Source organism: Carassius carassius, chromosome 23 (genome assembly GCF_963082965.1).
Source record: "Carassius carassius chromosome 23, fCarCar2.1, whole genome shotgun sequence".
In the NCBI taxonomy this organism is placed as follows: domain Eukaryota; kingdom Metazoa; phylum Chordata; class Actinopteri; order Cypriniformes; family Cyprinidae; genus Carassius; species Carassius carassius.
This window is the reverse complement of record NC_081777.1, coordinates 28,543,867-28,562,929: the sequence shown is the minus strand read 5'-3', so window position 1 is coordinate 28,562,929 and position 19,063 is coordinate 28,543,867. Positions and strand designations below refer to the sequence as shown.

Below are 19,063 nucleotides of genomic sequence, written 5' to 3'. Positions count from 1 at the left end.
TATGATCTACAGTATGAGAGGCTTTGGATCCCTTTTTTAGCCACTAAAAAAGTTAGCCTGCTTGATGATGTTTTTATGAAGCAATTTTGCTATCACTTTTGATATCAACAAATTATATAACGTTTATGTAATAGACCACATGATCCTGTGTTTTTCCACTCGTTACAGTTTTATGGCCCTTGTAATGCTGCATTAAACACAATAAACATAATGGATAATCGACCACAACTGAAATATATCTGGGTTTTATTCATTATTCTTTCAGTTTTGGATCGGATTGTGTGCAACCTGAAACCAAAGGATTGTTCATGCTGTGGACTCAACATGTGACATGATCATCCTGTTCTGCACTGAAGAACTTTATGATATCACACAGGACACATTTTACGAGCACTGCTCTGTTGCATACTTTGCTTTGTCATTGTTAGGTAAGAAATGAATCAGCAACATTTCAGTCAAGTGTTCAGTCAAGAACTACTGGCCAATGGCTTTACACAGATATTTATTGAACAAAACTGCTGTTTAACATCTTATATATCAAATATACAGTTACTATATATCACTCTTGTAAGTAAGGTAAAAATATGGTTTGAAAATAATCAACTAATAATTTGTCTTTTCGAGACTAAAAAACTAAAACTATTGTTTTATGCATTTTAAGTAGACTACTGTTCAGCAGGCAGCAAAATATATAACATTTTCTATCAACGGTTATCACAAATATATATATAAATAAATAGAAAACATTTAGGCAAACATATTTGTAAATGAAAACTTGAAAATGATAGCACACATAGCATGTACATGATTTCTGTGATCTCATGATGGCTCATTTAATGATTGGTCAAAGAAGGTTCTAGAATAGTCCATGAGAGGCAGACGTTCGCCCAGCACGGCGTCTCTGAAATTACGTCGTCTCCATGCGTAAACAATACTGTTCAGAAAACCCTGGAGTGACACTGACAGCGCCTGTACAGCAGCACATGGGAGAAAATATTCCACGATTAAAATGTCTGTTTCTATCAATCTCAAACTATCTTATACAAGAAGTTTATATTAAATAACTACTATATATTTTAGACACAATATTGTGTGTTTGTTTGCTTTGTTACAAATCAAAGGTTAATGAATCAATGAGTCACTCGTCCAGTCAGTCCCTTTTCATTTCAGAATAAATCTATTTTTTTTTGGACAGATTGGTTAAGGGAATAATTCAATGACTCACTCATTCAGCCACTTGTTTAATTTTGGAATGAACCAGTTTATGAATGAATCAACTGAATGAATGATTCAGTGACTCACTCATACAGTCACTCGATTAATTCCTGAATTAATCAGTGTTTTTAAATGAATCAGTTGACTGACAATTCAATCACTTACTCATAAAGAAAGTCACTTGTTTCGATACTTTACCAATCAGCGTTTTTGAACAAATTGGCTGAGTGAACAGTTCAACAGTGAACAACTTACTTGTACAGAAAGTCACTCATTTAGATCCTGAATGAATCAGCGTTTTTTAACGAAATTGGTTGAGTACACAATTCAGTGACTCATTGATAACGACAACAACTTCTTTCTGCCTACAGAAAGAGTCAATTAAAAGATGCATTACTTATGTTTAATCTTACATAAATAGTAAATCATTTATTACTATTTAACATATGTTCTGCTTTAGAAAACATGCTTTACCTGTATGACATAGAGAGGGAAGAGATGTTTTATCCTAGGTTGTGGGAAAGACAGACAGATGAGAAGCAGAGCTGAAAAAATTTAAAATATCATTTAGTTCAATAAAAAAAATTACAACCTTTTAGGGAAAAATATGCATATATTGTATATGTGTGGCATTTGAGAACATGTTTGTGTTATTGTACTGACCTGGTGCCCAGCAGAAAATGATAACAAGGATCATATATCGAGCCGAAGGCCAAATCCCACCTGGATGTCTCTGTATCCTTGTGATCAGGCTTGTGTTCTCATAGCGCCTATAAGAGCTCTCTAACTTACAGTACACCACCTACAGGATGAGAGAAGCGTATTACAAGAGATTCTTTACATAAAACACCTACAGTGACCAAAAGTATTTATTCTAAAATATCAAGCCATGTGGTATTTATTTCAAACATGACATGCAGCCCCTATGGATTTTTATGGTAAATAACACTGATAAAATACACTCACCTAAAGGATTATTAGGAAACACCTGTTCAATTTATCATTAATGCAATTATCTAATCAACCAATCACATGGCAGTTGCTTCAATGCATTTAGGGGTGTGTTCCTGGTCAAGTCAATCTCCTGAACTCCAAACTGAATGTCAGAATGGGAAAGAAAGGTGATTTAAGCAATTTTGAGTGTGGCATGGTTGTTGGTGCCAGACGGGCCGGTCTGAGTATTTCACAATCTGCTCAGTTACTGGGATTTTCACGAACAACCATTTCTAGGTTTTACAAAGAACGGTGTGAAAAGGGAAAAACATCCAGTATGTGGCAGTCCTGTGGGCGAAAATGCCTTGTTGATGCTAGAGGTCAGAGTCAACTTTGACTGAAATAACCACTCGTTACAACCGAGGTATGCAGCAAAGCATTTGTGAAGCCACAACACGCACAACCTTGAGGCGGATGGGCTACAACAGCGAAAGACCCCACCGGGTACCACTCATCTCCAATACAGATAGGAAAAAGAGGCTACAATTTGCACTGTGCAGGCTGGTGGTGGTGGTGTAATGGTGTGGGGGATGTTTTCTTGGCACACTTTAGGCCCCTTAGTGCCCATTGGGCATCGTTTAAATGCCACGGCCTACCTGAGCATTGTTTCTGACCATGTCCATCCCTTTATGACCACCATGTACCCATCCTCTGATGGCTACTTCCAGCAGGATAATGCACCATGTCACGAAGCTCGAATCATTTCAAATTGGTTTCTTGAACATGATAATGAGTTCACTGTACTGAAATGGCCCCCACAGTCACCAGATCTCAACCCAATAGAGCATCTTTGGGATGTGGTGGAACGGGAGCTTCGAGCCCTGGATGTGCATCCCACAAATCTCCATCAACTGCAAGATGCTATCCTATCAATATGGGCCAACATTTCTAAAGAATGCTTTCAGCACCTTGTTGAATCAATGCCACGCAGAATTAAGGCAGTTCTGAAGGTGAAAGGGGGTCAAACACACTATTAGTATGGTGTTCCAAATAATCCTTTGGTTGAGTGTATGTGTCAAATGATGTGATTAGTATTATTCATAAACTTGTGTGCACTCACTGTGCAGACGATGATGACCGTCAACACACTGCTCAATGTGAAAATTTGAATGAATTTAGCATGACCTGCATCCTGTTGGGCAAAAGACAGCATGATGGGAACAGCTTCAGAGGTGATTTAGCTGAACTCGTTTGATGGTGCCTGTAATCATTTCTTACCACTGTTATGCAAGAGTCATTTATGAGATGCAGGAAGAGAATGCAGCTGCAAGAGAAATCAGACAAGAATGAAGTAAAACGACACAGATATGTACATACAGATGCTCACATACAGAAGAGACACTCTTTTTTGTACCTGTTGCAGAACCTGGGGGTGGGTCCACTGCTGACAGTTGGCATCTGTCCTGGTGTAACAGTAGCTTCCATGTAATGGACGGTACGAATGTAGATAAAGTATCCAATTATTGGTACAAGCCTAAAGCAATAATAAGTAAACATACAGATAATTACATAAAGACTGCAATAAAATTACTGCAAAGCATTACTTTATCATATTTACAGTTTTACATAAATCATTTAAATGCATTTATGAAAGCAAACCAGAACTACTCACCACGCAATGACATAGATCAGACAAAACCTCCTCCTTCTGAGTGATAACTGTGCTAACTGAATGAATGCAAGAAAAAAATAGTAGAATATAAGTAGGATGTGTTCATGTATATTGTCTCTAAATATATCTATCTATCTATCTATCTATCTACACACACACACACACACACACACACACACACACACACACACACTGCCGTTCAAAAGTTTGGGATCAGTAAGATTTTTTATGTTTTTAATGGAGTCTCTTGTAGTCCTCAAGGCTTTATTTATTTGATCAAAAATACAGAAAAAAATGTAATATTGTGATATATTATTTCAATTTCTAATATTGGTTTTCTGTTTTAATATATTTTAAAATGTAATTTATTCCTGTGATCAAAGCTGATTTTTCAGCATCATTTCTTCAGAGTCACATGATCCTTCAGAAATTATTATAATATGATTTATTATAAGTGTTAAAAACAGTTGTGCTGCTTCATGTGTTTTTTTATTTTATTTTTTTCTGAAAACTCACTTTTTTTCTGGATTTGTTTATGAATAAAAAATTAAAAAGAACAGCATTTATTTAAAATTAAAATATTTTCTAACAATATGAGTCTATACTGTCACTTATCCATTAAACACATCCTTGCTGAATAAAAGTATTAATCACTTTCAAAAAATATAAATAAAATGTACTGATGACAAACTTTTGAACTGTAGTGTATATTATAACACACAATTTCCATTTTTTTTTCTAATCATAAAAATATCTTAATGTCTTAAGCATTTACTGTAAAATTGTTTTGTTATAGGTAACTTTAAAATGTGGTATCACCCAAATCAGTGTTTTTTAGTACTTTTTCTATTTTCTAAAATATTCTTATATAGTTTATATAATAATTTTTTTTATTTTTACTTTACTTAAAATTAGACTAGAACAACATTTTAGAAATGTTGGAGACTAGCAGTCTCCAACATACTGCATGTTATTTTAAATTAAAAAAAAAATATGTTTTTAGTTCTAGTTGGTAATTACACTGATCAAAATTAAAAGGTTTTGAGTTGAATATAGTATTTAATAAGACTGAAATAAATTAGGTTACAAAGTGATTTTAGTGATCTCAAGGGTTCAGTCAGGTAGAAACAACTCCAGGGGTATTTCTACAAAATGCACCGAACAGAGATAATTGTATGAGACTTAAGAAAATACGGGAGGAAAGTGGCACAGCCTGACAGGTCTCAGACTTTGCCAAACTGCTACGTCAGCAAGCATTCATACCTGCTGTCATGTTAGGTAATAGTGACACTGATTTGATTTATATATATATCAGTGATGGAGACTGCGGGAGAGTAAGTATTTATGAGCAGAAACCCTGCTCACCTGGGTTTCCAAGGCTTCCTGCACTGGGTTTTCCCTCCATCCCTGAAACGCATGTGCTGACTCACAGGCATAAATGATGACAAGCAGAAATGAGACGCAGTAAAAGGCCTGAGGAGAGACAGAGAGTTAATGCTTAAACTACTGAAGTTCCTCACAGCTCCACAGTGAAGTGTTTGGACACACACAACACGACTTGTTTGATTTAAACAAAAAATGTTTGACATTTCAATTTAAAGGCTTTTGCTGCATTGCTTCAAATTCATTTGGACAAATATGACATGTGCATGAATACCTGTAGAATTCTGCCAAAATATTTCAATATTTTATGTATATTTAATATATAACAATAAAATTTAATTCAGTCTTATATACATGTATATTATATATTATTAATAGATTATGTACATGAAATATACACTACCACTCAAATGTTTGGAGTAAATATGATTTTATATTTTTAAGCAAATACGCACTAAAATGATCAGAAGTCACAGTAAATTAATTTATAACGTTACAAAATATTTCCATATCAAATAAATGCTGTTTATTTACACTTTCTACTCATTAAAGAGTCCTGAAAAAAATATAATAAGCAGCAAATTAACATATTAGAATGATTTCTGAAGGATCATGTGACACCAAAGACTGGAGTAATGATGCTGAAAATTCAGCTTTGTATTACAGGAATAAATTACATTTGAAAGTAGATTAAAATAGAGAACACTTCTTTAAATTGTAATGATATTTCAACTGTTTACTGCATTTTTAAACAAATAAATATAGCCTCGTTGAGCATAAAAAAATACATCTGTGTTAGTCCGAATTTCTGACTAGTAGTGTATATAAAAATGACATTTCGTAATATGTGCCCAAACATCTGACTGTGTTTTAAGCCGTATTAATAAACAGTTCCTTTACTGTGGTGACCTCTCAGTGGGTATCCTCCTGTAAATAATACACTCATGTTTTTACTGTATTACTGTGTCAGCTCAGTGTCAAATGAGGGTTTTACAGGGCAGTGCATGACTCAGTGTTCTATACAAAATGTGCATGCATGTGGCCCTTCAACTGTTTTATGGCGACACACAATAATGCAGAAAATCTAAAAGCACTGAATAAACATCTTGTGTGTAACTCTACACCAATGTCTCACTGTTACAGAGATGTTCATTTTTTAGCTGCTCAAGGAAGTCGTTGCATAACGAGGCCATTATTACGCAAATGCATGGTACAGGGCATTGTGTGTCATACACCTTAGAGATATTTGTTTTTGCACACTGAATATGCGCATGTAGTGTGGATATCCTCAGAAGCGGTTTGAGATGTTGACAATTACTTTCAGACTTTTATTGCAGGTTATCCTAAATCGTGTTGATTAGATAACTAACAGCTATGAATAATTTCATGTTTCAGTGTCAGCGTTTTCTCACCAAAGATAAAGGCAATCCGTAGTTGCACATCTCTTCACTGAACGACCAGATTTCACGGGGTAAATTAATTATGGCGGTGATCATCAAAACAAGCGATGCCAGGAAATCTGCCAGTGCCAGCTGAAGAAGAGGCTTTGCCTGTAACACAAGGACAATGACAGAGAAACATTAAAACATGAAGAACATGCTGCATTCAGTGAGAAGAAATATTTTTTACAAATGTTTTGGTGAACTTTGCAAAGAATCTGAAGGAGAGAGCTGAATGCAGTGACAATCAGATTTAGTTTTCATTCTCAGCCTATGCCTGAGTGCACTGGCCCACAGTTAGCCAATATTGACCATCACTATTGACTTTTGCATCAATAGTGGGGAATGTATGTACTCTAAATGTTGGGGAATGTAGATCCATCAAATTCTGCCTCATTGCCACTCAAATATGCAGATTGTCTGATGGAAATATTCAAGTAGGCATTTTATGTGCCTGATAAGAGGGTGCATTGTTGAAAAAATGTACTGGTAATTTTTTTGCAAGTATTATTATCAAGTATTTTTAAGCACATTTCTGTTAACCCTAAAACACAAAGAGTGCAAAATACAGGCAAAACAGCTGTATAAAATAACACATTTCTACAATCAATTTATTTATTTGTATTTTTTTTTTTTTTTACAGTGTGGTGGCTTGATCAGATTTGTTCCCCAAGATGGAATTTCACTATTGCATACAGATCAGAGTTATTTTAGCTAACTAAAACCATCTAAAACCATCCTTTTCCCTTAAAATAAAATATACATGAACTAAAATAATTAGAAAAAAGTTTATTTCAGCTAGTAGCTTGATATCCTAAAAAAAATAATAATAATAAAGTTTGAATCGCCCCCTCCCTCCAATTTTAGATTATATATTTATATTATTCTTTCCCTTCTCTGTCTACGTGACTCACCTGTTCATTGAGATGCCTTCTCTTTATGATGGAGACCACAATGACAGAACAACTACCTATCAGACTGCAACAGAAAGAAAAAGTGGTTAAAATACTTAAACTAGATTCATACAGCTAACACTGAGTGCAGCAATGTGTTAAATGTAATGAACAACAAGCACGCATGAGACACAAGTTAAGAATTCTACTTTCGCTGTCTCTGGCCTGTCCTTTTCTCGTACACTGTGAAAAGTAGGCAAGTAAGCTGCAAAAACAATCTTAAGGAATTAGTTCAGTCTCATCTAACACTCACATTTAGTTTTGTCAGTGTAAACTTATTATTTAGATGTTACATATTTTTGATGTTACCACATTAATCACACTGGTTAAATTTATTAGTCATTTATTAAAAACATTGCGGTGGTTGGTCACAAATCACAAAACAGACAAGACATACAATATTGCCATAAACAACATAAAATGCCACAGGAAACAATTTATTTGCAAGAAAAAGTAAAGTAACTTATAAATGTTAATGTGATTGTTTGTGCTGTGTTAAATTTAAATAGACTCCTCTTTTAACAATATTAAACATAATTTTAACTGTAAATACAATTTGTATAAATACTGACTCACTGTTTCAGTAAATTATAAAGAAAATTAATAATAGTTTTACTTCAAAAAACATGTCTGTTTTATAATTAAATGTAATATATTGTCTTTTAAATTAGAATATCATTGTTTTATGATAGCAAAAATTATTAATTATTCCATCAAATATTAATATTATAGTATGTTTACATTTCTTTTTAAATTACTACGATTTTTACAGTTCAACACAACGGAGCCTGCAGGAGACAGATTGGGTTGCCCCATTTGTTTTTCTATTATGTCACAGGTAAATTCCTAAAATCCTTACTTCACTTTTTATAAGTCACACTGCGAGTTAGGCGGGTTAATAACTCTCAAATCAAATGCATAACTTCAGCTGCAAATAATGGTTTCTCTTTGTGTGTTCCATTAAAGCAACAGATCGCAAGCGCTCATAGTAAAACAATGCTGGATAACACAGCAGTCGAATTAAACGTTAAGTATTTCTTACCTTAAACTCAACGTCGAGACGTAGATCCAAGATAAAATAGTAGTCTGTGTAAGCAATCAAGATAAAAAAATAAAATAAATAAATAAATAACATTAATATGTGAAGTTTATGCTGTATTTTAATAATAAATGACGCCATCAAGTCGAAGTTTGACAGTCATGAAAGTACCTCTATCTGCAGTGCAATGGCAAATAATGAGATATGCTGTTTTAAATTGTGTTCTCGTTGACTTCAGAAGAATAATGAATTGTGAAATGGTTGATTACCTTATCTTCATTTAGTCCACCGCCTGAATTCATGATGAAGAGATTTATTCTGTGAACTACATGCCAGCTCGTTGTTGTGTGCTGTGTGTGTTCTGTCGTGTACAGAAGCTGTCTGACTGACTCCCGCTCTCACCTGGACGTTGAACCTCTGGTCACGTGACGTCTGTCGGCTCACCTGCGCTCCTCTCATTTCTTTCATAACCCTGTATTTGCGGGTAAAACTGTGTGTGTTTTACCTTACAGACCTTGTTCAGGTGTTGTGTGGTATGTTTCACCTTGGAGATAGCCTACAACATAAAACTCGACCTCCGTGATAACACTTTATAATAAATATTAGCAGATTAACATATATCATTCTTAAATAAACACCTTTAAATCGCTACTTTATATATATATAGGCTATATATATAGGCTATATATATAGGCTATATATATATATATATATATATATATATATATATATATATATATATATATATATATATATATATATATATATATATATATATATAGGCTAACAGTGCTTCTCAAAGTGCGGACCGAAATCCGCCTCCATTTCGTATTTCAAGAGCACTAATTATATTTCCTACATTTATAAACGCAGGTTAAACTTATAAATCATTCGTTAATTTTTTTATTATTTTTTTAATTTGCATTTGCAAGTCCGTGGGAAACACTGGTGTCTGTCAGCAAACATAAACATAAAGCATGCTTCAGAACTGTTTTGAGAAGGTACTTAAGTTTTGAGCCATGTATTATGAATTAGGCTACTACTATAGGCCACTACTACTACTGAATGCAAATGGAGCTTTATTATTATTTTTTATTTTTTTATTTTAATGCGTATTTTCATGTTATGTATGTTTATTAAAAACAAGTTTTTTAATAACCAATTGTTGATAACCCATGATGAATATTCAGATTTGGACCTTTGAGTGAGACTTTGAAATCCCCTGCTCTATAACCTGAATGTGTGTGTGTGTGTGTTGTTGTTGTTGTTGTTGAGGTCTTGCAAATAACTCGGACCCAAATTTACTGACTCACCACGGCCACTAAAATTAGTATACAATGCCCTCGACTGGTCAAAAATGAATTTACAACAGTTTGACAGAAATCATTTTTGTCTAGTGCAAATAGTGCACACATTATTAGGCTATTATTGAACTGAGGGAGAAAAGTAAAACAGAAATATATTTAAGCATTGCCTAATTTGCTGCATAGATCTGTCAGTTTCGAAATAATATAAAAATAGTGGGTGAAAGGGACATAACATTATAAAAATCATAATTTAATTGTTAACAGTTTTTTTCTTATTCATTTACAGGGAAAAGGCTATAAAGCTAATTTGTACAACAATACAATACATAAAACTCATAATTTCACATCACCTTGATTGTTGTAAAATGAAAACCAACAATAAAAATAAATAATAAAAAATACCCATGAAAAATATGTATGTTTTTCATTTGATATAACAACAACAACAACAATATTAATGAATAAATAAACAAAAGAATACAGTACGTTACATGTATTTCTGTTATGAATTTATACGTTTGTTTTTATTTAATAACAAAAAAAAATAAAAAAAAAAATATATTAAAATAAATACACAAGATTGTCCAGTACATTCAGTTGCGGCATGAATAAAGGGATTTCATTTTTGAGAACAGATCTCAATGTTAACTGCAGGCTGTCATCGGACAATAAAAAGCAAGTGGGCGTTTAAGAAAATAGCGGAGGTTATGAATAATTATGACATCACTTCCCGGATTGTGATCGCAGCAGGAAGTGATGCCAAGTCTTCCACGGTGGCTCCTCTTCTTACGTGGCAACGCGTCAAACGACCGCGAGACACTGAGCACAAAGAGACAGAATATTCATCAAAATACATTTTCTTTACTGTTTCGCTTATTGTTCGGGTTTAGGGGTTTCTTTTGAATCATCATGGGTCTGACCATCTCGTCGCTCTTTGGGAGGCTTTTCGGCAAGAAACAGATGAGAATACTGATGGGTGAGTGTTTCAAGCACATTAACGTTACACTGTCTTTTTGATATACGTCGGTAGTAAATATACATTTTTAAGACAAAAGGGATAATATTTGAGTGTTAGATGAAATTATTTATAAGTTGTTTTTTTAATATAAACTTACACATTGAAATTCAACTATGAAAATGATTATTTCTTGGGTAGCGGCTAATGTTAGCTTGCTAGCTTCAGGTAGAGCTTGCAAGAATAGATAACATTTCACGGCTGTAATGGTTTTGACAGCTAAAGGTCTTTTCTTACATGTTTTTTATTTATTTCTCAGTGGGTTTGGACGCTGCTGGTAAAACCACAATACTTTACAAGCTGAAGCTGGGAGAAATTGTGACCACTATCCCAACTATAGGTGAGCTTACATCATCACTGTGATTGATCTCCAGTTTCTACTCACTTCTTCACAATGTAAAGAGCTCCATATTAAATCTTAATATGTGATTTATGTGAATCTTCTAATTTTATGACCTATGTCAATGCCAATGCATTTACAACGTTTTTTTTGTGTGTGACTATATTTATAATATACATGTACACTGGTAAAATAATTAAGTTTTTTTATTATTATTATTTTTAAAAGTCTCTTCGGCCCACCAAGGTTGCATTTATTTAGCCAAAATTACAATAAAACTGTATTGTGAAATGTAAAAATTTTAAGTAACTTTTCTATTTTGCTATATATTTAAAAATGTAATTTATTCCGGTCTTCAGTGTTACTTGATCCTTCAGACACTGTTTTCAGCATTGATAATTAATTGAAACTATACACAATAAAATTAAATTACAGATATTAAATACATTTTGAATAAAAATGTTTGTCAAAATAATTGAAAATATGAAGTATTCCCTTGAAAAACATCACTGATCAATCCTACCTTAGCAACTGTCACTGTCTGCCACATTATCATAATCGACAGTATGGTAAAACTGAATTTCAGGTGCACTTTCACGTTGTTTCTTAGTTAACTACAGTAACAGAGGGGCCAAAGGGTCAGCTAGACACATTCATCACCTGATAATCTCTTAACAGCCAAATTGAATTGGACTAGTCAAGTAGCCAGTCAAATATATTTTGATGTTATGATGTACCTTGAGTAGAGTGTTCTTTAAAAACTGCAATTTTTTTTTCTGCTCATGGACAGGTTTTAACGTAGAGACTGTTGAATACAAGAACATCTGCTTCACCGTGTGGGATGTCGGCGGTCAGGACAAGATTCGTCCTCTCTGGAGACACTATTTTCAGAACACACAGGTATGTTCTTTATTTAAAGACGTTTTACTGGCCAAAGTGCCACTTAGCTGTTTTCTGGTTGCATTTATTCAAAGCAACTTATAATAGATCAGTTACAGGAACTGTGCTGTTTGAGCATCCTGGTTTAAAATCACCTTGGGGTGATCTTTTATAACTCATTTGTGGTGGTTATTCATTTGAAGCATGCATTTTTTCTAATTCTTTGTCCTCAGGGTCTGATCTTTGTGGTGGACAGCAATGACAGAGAGAGAGTGGCTGAATCTGCAGAGGAGCTTTCTAAAATGGTAAGAATTGCTCTGTTTTCAGCATTCGGTTTAATCTTTGGATATTACATAAAATCTGTATAGCACTCAAAACCTGTCAGTGACCTGAATGGAGATCAAGTTACAAAATGTATTTACATTTGCATTTATGTTTTGGGTGGAGATTTTCTTTCCAAAGCATCTGGAGAAAAGTCCATGCAATATGTTTGTGATGCTTGTGCTTTTAACCCTTGTGTGTTTTCTGATCATTTTGAAACTAGTCATTTGACTAGCATCCGGAAAGTACTAGTTAATGTTATTGATTACTGTGATTGATTACTCAATAGTATTGCGGTATTATCGCCATACATGCATTATTTTATACATTTTAGCATTTATGATATTCATAATTTTCTTATTCACAGAATTATTATTTTTTATTACAAAATACTAGTTGCTTAATGTGCAATCAGTGGCCCACAGCTCACACTTTTTCATTACCATTCTTGTTGAGCACTGTTATGTATATATGTCTTGATTTATGGACCTTTTTCCATTTATACAGTTGCAGGAAGACGAACTGAGGGACGCCGTGCTGCTGGTTTTCGCAAACAAACAGGATCTGCCTAACGCCATGGCTGTCAGTGAACTCACAGACAAACTTGGGCTGCAGAGTCTACGCAGTAGAACGGTACACACACTTACTCAATTGAATCTAACATGCACTTGCTTAAACTTAAGCTGCTTTCTGATTGTCCATTGTCTGTTTCCACAGTGGTATGTCCAAGCGACCTGCGCTACACAAGGTACCGGACTCTATGAAGGACTGGACTGGTTATCAAACGAGCTCTCCAAACACTAGTGTGCCTGCTCATATTGGCGAGATGCGTGTGAACTTTAGAACGACGGAGTGTGTGGGTTGATAGACTCTCTTGAAGAACTTGAGTGAGTGAGTGAGTGAGTGAGTGTGTTTGTGTATGTGGAGGAGCTATCAAGTGTTCAGCATCATGTCTAATCTATCTTATGTCTTTTTCTATGCTGTATTCCTACTAATGTTCTTTTAATTTTTTTTCCTTAAAAAATCTGATTGTTTTCATGACTGTAAGATAATGCTTAAATTGCACGTTAACTTGATAACTGTGAGAGCATTATGGCACAACAGAAAGGAAGTTCTGGAGGAATTCCAGGTCGAGGCGTCCCTCGTGCAAGTTTGGGGTAGTTGTAGCTTAAGAGTGAGTAAATGCCAGAAAGAAGCCATTGTGCGTTGACGCTCACTCCAAGATCCCTGTTGCATTGCTGCCTAACTTGACTAGTGAGTCGCAGGATTCCCCACTTCATGAACATTCCATTTCATGGCAGTTAATTTTATTCTAGGGGGTTGTTTTACAAAGCTACACATTAACTTTTGTTGCAGAGGCCTCCTAAGTCTTGTTTCAGAGACTGCCACCAACAGATTCTTTGGAACAAAATGGTACATGAAGTATTGACAGCAATATGATTGATTAGCCCAATGATCTCTAACCGCCTTTGATGTTAAATACCTCCATTGAACAATAAGCAAGTAAATGTTTTTTGTTGAAAGCATTTGAACAGATCATCGTACCTTGCCTGATTTTTTGGAGGTGGGATGGACATTGTGGGTTGGACCAGGATGAAACGTTTCTTCAGTCTGCTCCATGTTTCTTTTCTCTTTTCATGTCAAATGGCTGTATGTAAGCTGGCTCCTTTACTATCAGCGATTAAGGTGCATTCACTTTAGAATTTTGTATAGGACACTCCAGTACACCAATAAGGTCCTTATTTCCTGATCAGGATCTTCTGATCATGTACACTTCCCTTCTGCGGCAAATAAAAGCTCTACTCTTGCTCAAACTGTGCCACAAGGTCCACCCCTGTGAGAAAATAAAGATCTGATAAAAACTGAATAGATATGTCGTATGTAGGTTTTTTTTCTTCTTTTTCATTGACATACTCTGAGTAAGAATTCCATCAAGATGTCAACTTTAAACCGTTGCTTCTATATCTTGGAAGGGCTGAGGAAGAAATTTTCAGGAAATGTTTATTTTTGGGTGAATTATCTTTTCAAACACCACTAGGGTCATCTTTGTTCATGTATATGAGAGCTACCACTGTTTATTAAACATTGAATAATACACCATGTTATTAATTATTAATTTTAATAATACACCATAGACATGACCAATTAATTTGAATCTGATTTTTGTTGTTTCATGAACATGAAAAATGCAGAAATATCTTCTTGGGAGTATGCACAGATAAAAACAAAACAAATTGGCTTAGCCCAGTACTTTTGTAATGTAATGACAGTGATTACCTCACTATGACAGAATAATATGGTTGAACGTTTCATGTTCATGTACATCCAGTTGGAAAAACTTGCCTTTTTTCAAAATAAATGACATTGTTCATTTGTAATAAACAATAGAACATACAGTTCGGCACTGGCCTATAGCTCAACCTTTCTAGATCAATGGTACATTTCACAAACGGCTGATATTGCACTTCTTGCTAGAGTCAAGAGATGAATGTTAAGCTTTACTTTAAAGCTTCTGGATGTGATTCAAAAACATTTTTGTCAGTGCATAATTATACTGGCATCACTAGGATATATACTTTACGAAATCATGGCAGAAGTATAATGTCTGCCAAGAAGTCAATTCAATTCAAGTTTCAATTCAAGTCAACTTTTTGAATATTTGCAACTCTGAAGCCCAAGAGTTATATCATATCTTGAATCCGTTATTTGTATAACGTTAGATCACGTTCACCTTCGACTGACAATATTTTCATAATGACAGGCTTTTATTACAACTAAAACATGTAATATTACAAGCCCATATTGCTATAAAATATAAATAATAATTTTATTATTATTATCATCATCATTATTAAGTAATTTCTAACAGTATTTGAACCTGTTTGTTTCATGATGCGCTGTTTTCTTCTGCTTTTTCGACGAAAAAAAACTCGTCGGAAGCGGCGTTTCGTCATTTCTTCCACGCGGCCGCAGCCGTGACGTGGCACGCAAGCGCAGAGCCGACAGGGCTTCCTGACACCCGACGAGCATCCCACCGAAAAAACTTTAGACATTTGAATTAATCCCGTAGTTTTAGGTGATTTGTGTCCTTTATCATGGGCCTGACCATCTCATCGCTCTTTAGCAGGCTGTTTGGAAAGAAACAGATGAGAATTCTCATGGGTGAGTGTTGAGACTCATGTAAGCTAGCGGCGTTAGCCAACTTTCGCAATTCCGTCATTTCTTCAGAATAGCACTGATAAAATACAGTGCAACTATAACTGGTTCCTCTGCTTTAATTCAAAGTACTATTTTCTTTACCATGTAGAGACAGAGCTAAGTCAAGTGCGCATTTATTTACTTGCTAAATTATCTTCTTGCGATAGGATTCCACAACCTTTGAATAAATGATTTTGGTAAACCGTTTTAACGTAACGTTAATACCAGTTCATGAGCAGGAACAGATTACCCACTGACCGTTGAATTTATGAGTGAAGTATATATTATATTCAAGCATACTGTACTATCTAATTACTCTAATAGCTCATGAAACCACCTTGCGTTTATTTTAGTATCGCAACTAACGTTACTCATATTGTGTTGTGTACACTATTGTGTTGTGTACATATTGTGTAAACTTTTATTTACATATTTGACCAAATTCCACATTCATAAATGAAAATGTAATAATGTAAACGCAACTGTGTGGTTTTGTTGACTGATGTAAGACTGTACATAGCATTAGAGGCTGAGTAAGACTTCAAATAAATAAAACTAAGATTAAAGATTTAAAAAATGTGTCAACTTTACAAAGTATTTTGTTTTACTTTATTTTTTATACCTGACCTTATTCTGATTTATTCTATTTATCTGTGTTTTTTATTTTTAATATTTTTAGTCGATTTAAAGAGCATGTCTAATATTTATGTTTAGCTACATACCGGTATTAGTACAGTATAGTACTGTTCTAGTATACTCTAGTGTTTCAACTAATACAATACGGTACAGTTAATGTTCTAGTTTATTATATTACATATAGTAGTATGCTATAGATTAATATGGTTTTATTGCATATTTAGGTGTATATTCTAGTCTGGAATAAAACAGTGTAGTTTATATCCTTGGCCATTTTAAGACATGAGCTCTTCGTTGAGTTTTTAGGAGAAGTGACTGCTGTTTGAGTCTTGTGTATTTAGAATCTCATCATGAATTTTTGCTGTTTTACAGTGGGTCTGGATGCTGCCGGCAAAACCACAATACTATACAAACTCAAACTAGGAGAAATTGTGACCACCATTCCAACCATAGGTAAGAGGACAGGACTGTTTTTGATTCGACTATGATCTCGAAGCAATTCTCACGAGTAGATTGAGGTCATTGTGTTGTTTTCTGATTCAAATGAATATTGTCAATTTTTATGAAAGTGTAGTACTTGTACAGTCCTTTTATGCTATGTCAATGTCCAATGGCTGTCATCATACATGTGGCTTTAGTTCCTGTCTTACACCACAAAATTCAGCCAGTGTTTCATTAAAATGCAGAACTATTCCACTGAATATATTGTATGTCACTGCTTTTCTTTTGTGCAGGTTTTAACGTAGAGACTGTTGAATACAAGAACATCTGCTTCACCGTGTGGGATGTCGGCGGTCAGGACAAGATTCGTCCTCTCTGGAGACACTATTTTCAGAACACACAGGTATGGTCTTAATGTGAATTTATACAAAATAACATAAGAGCATACTTATTACTTATTATAGTCCTTGCAGAGACTCATAGATCTTTCTGTTTGTCCCTTTGTCCTCAGGGTCTGATCTTTGTGGTGGACAGCAATGACAGAGAGAGAGTGGCCGAATCTGCAGAGGAGCTTTCTAAAATGGTAGCGTATATCTTTGTGATCTTCTCAAATGGAAACCAAGAGCAATGAATCAGGACATTTGTGGAAGTGTTTTGTTTGCTTAATGTGGTTGAGTTGCCTCATCGGTGTCTTTTCCTGTGCGGATGTGCAGTTGCAGGAAGATGAACTGAGGGACGCCGTGCTGCTGGTTTTCGCAAACAAACAGGATCTGCCTAACGCCATGGCTGTCAGTGAACTCACAGACAAACTTGGGCTGCAGAGTCTACGCAGTAGAACGGTAACACCAGTTACAATTAAAAAAAAAATTTTTTTATGTAAAGTTTTCAATGTAATGGAAATGTAATGTATTTCTGTGATCAAATCTGAATTTTCCGCATCTTTACTCTAGTCTTCAGTGTCACATGATCCTTCAGAAATCCTTCTTATATACCGATTTGCCGCTCAAGAAGCATTTCTTATTATTATCATTGTTGAAAAACAGCTGTGCTGCATATGTATGTGGAAACTTTTTTTGTGGAGAGATTTTCAGTTTAAAATATCCGTATTTATTTGAAAATTGAATAATAGAATAGTCTTACGGTCCCTTTTCATCCATTTTAACACATTACAGTATTAGTTGTTTAAAGAATTAAAAGTAGAATCTTCTCAACACTAAACTCTTGAACAGAAGTAAATATGCCAGACAAAACCGCTGCTGCTATTGCTTTTATCACTTTATCTTGGTTTGTTAGTAGTCTTGACTTCTCAAAGATTGACTGGTACTGATTGAAATGTTTGCATGACATTTAAAAAAGATTGAAATAAACATTTTGAAGTACATGTTCACTCAGAAAAAAAGGAACAAACTTGTTACTGGGGTGGTACCCATTTACAAGATACTAATATACAGCTTCTAGGGCTAAATAAGGTACAAAGATTTACCTTTTAGATTTTGCACCTCAAGGTATCTCCCCAGTGACAGCATTGTACCTTTTTTCTTTGTGAATGGAGCGTGGGCTGCTGCTGCTTTTTATTTTGATTGATTTATAATCTGTTCTTCTGTCTGGGTTTCTTGCAGTGGTATGTCCAAGCGACCTGTGCTACACAGGGCACTGGACTCTATGAAGGACTGGACTGGTTATCCAATGAGCTCTCCAAACACTAGTGAGGCTTTTGGGGTGAGATGGTGCGTATGAACCACTGGAAAGGCTAGAGACTCCTCTTAGAATTTTTAAGTGTGTGACAGAGCTGGAAACTGAGGAGAAAACATCAAGCACTCTGCGCCTGTCTTAGCTTTTTCTTTCTATAATATACTTCTTTGCCCAAGGTTGTCTTTTTTTCTTATTTCTTTTGTTTTAAATCCAACACACAACTTTTTTTTTGTCATTTTGCGAGAGGAAAAATGTTTTGAAGGACCGTTCTTCGCTATGGCTTTTTCAGTTTCTCAGAAAGTCCTCATGCAAAAGCAAAAACACTGGAGCCCCTGATCAGTGAGCAGGGTTATTGGTTTTGCTTTAGTCTGATCAGCATGGTTTATCTGAGACTTTGTTGTCAAGCTCACTGGAGAATCTCTGGGGTTAGTAATATTTCAGAACTGGACTTTACATATGGAGTCATTTGGCGAATCAAAGCCATGCCTGTTCCGTCAATAATTATAGATATGCAAGCTGTAAAGTTTGTTGCATTGCATTACCTGCTGTAGTGGTGTGCAGTCCTGTGGTCCTTCTAAACATTATCCTCGTCTGCATGAG

At 34.8% G+C, this 19,063-nt stretch overlaps 3 protein-coding genes across 3 annotated transcripts; 2 read left to right on the top strand and 1 right to left on the bottom strand.

The window, feature by feature from the left end:
- Positions 1–485: 485 nt before the first annotated feature.
- Positions 486–9,048, bottom strand: si:dkey-30c15.2 (uncharacterized protein LOC558938 homolog). The gene is made up of 12 exons (XM_059507187.1): positions 8,904–9,048; positions 8,638–8,681; positions 7,557–7,620; positions 6,616–6,753; positions 5,186–5,293; positions 3,821–3,876; positions 3,563–3,682; positions 3,427–3,472; positions 3,269–3,340; positions 1,879–2,017; positions 1,690–1,760; positions 486–969 (listed from the first exon to the last, which is right to left on the bottom strand). The coding sequence occupies exons 1-12, from the start codon at positions 8,934–8,936 to the stop codon at positions 820–822; spliced, it is 1,041 nt and encodes a 346-aa protein (XP_059363170.1). The 5' UTR covers positions 8,937–9,048; the 3' UTR covers positions 486–819.
- Positions 9,049–10,684: 1,636 nt separating this feature from the next.
- Positions 10,685–14,363, top strand: LOC132101693 (ADP-ribosylation factor 4-like). The gene is made up of 6 exons (XM_059506833.1): positions 10,685–10,917; positions 11,216–11,296; positions 12,087–12,196; positions 12,409–12,480; positions 13,004–13,129; positions 13,214–14,363. Exons 1-6 carry the CDS (start codon positions 10,851–10,853, stop codon positions 13,298–13,300), a joined length of 543 nt encoding a protein of 180 aa, XP_059362816.1. The 5' UTR covers positions 10,685–10,850; the 3' UTR covers positions 13,301–14,363.
- A 1,089-nt stretch (positions 14,364–15,452) lies between these two features.
- On the top strand, positions 15,453–18,677 carry LOC132101692 (ADP-ribosylation factor 4-like). Its single transcript, XM_059506832.1, has 6 exons — positions 15,453–15,658; positions 16,703–16,783; positions 17,065–17,174; positions 17,283–17,354; positions 17,485–17,610; positions 18,391–18,677. Exons 1-6 carry the CDS (start codon positions 15,592–15,594, stop codon positions 18,475–18,477), a joined length of 543 nt encoding a protein of 180 aa, XP_059362815.1. The 5' UTR covers positions 15,453–15,591; the 3' UTR covers positions 18,478–18,677.
- Positions 18,678–19,063: the final 386 nt, after the last annotated feature.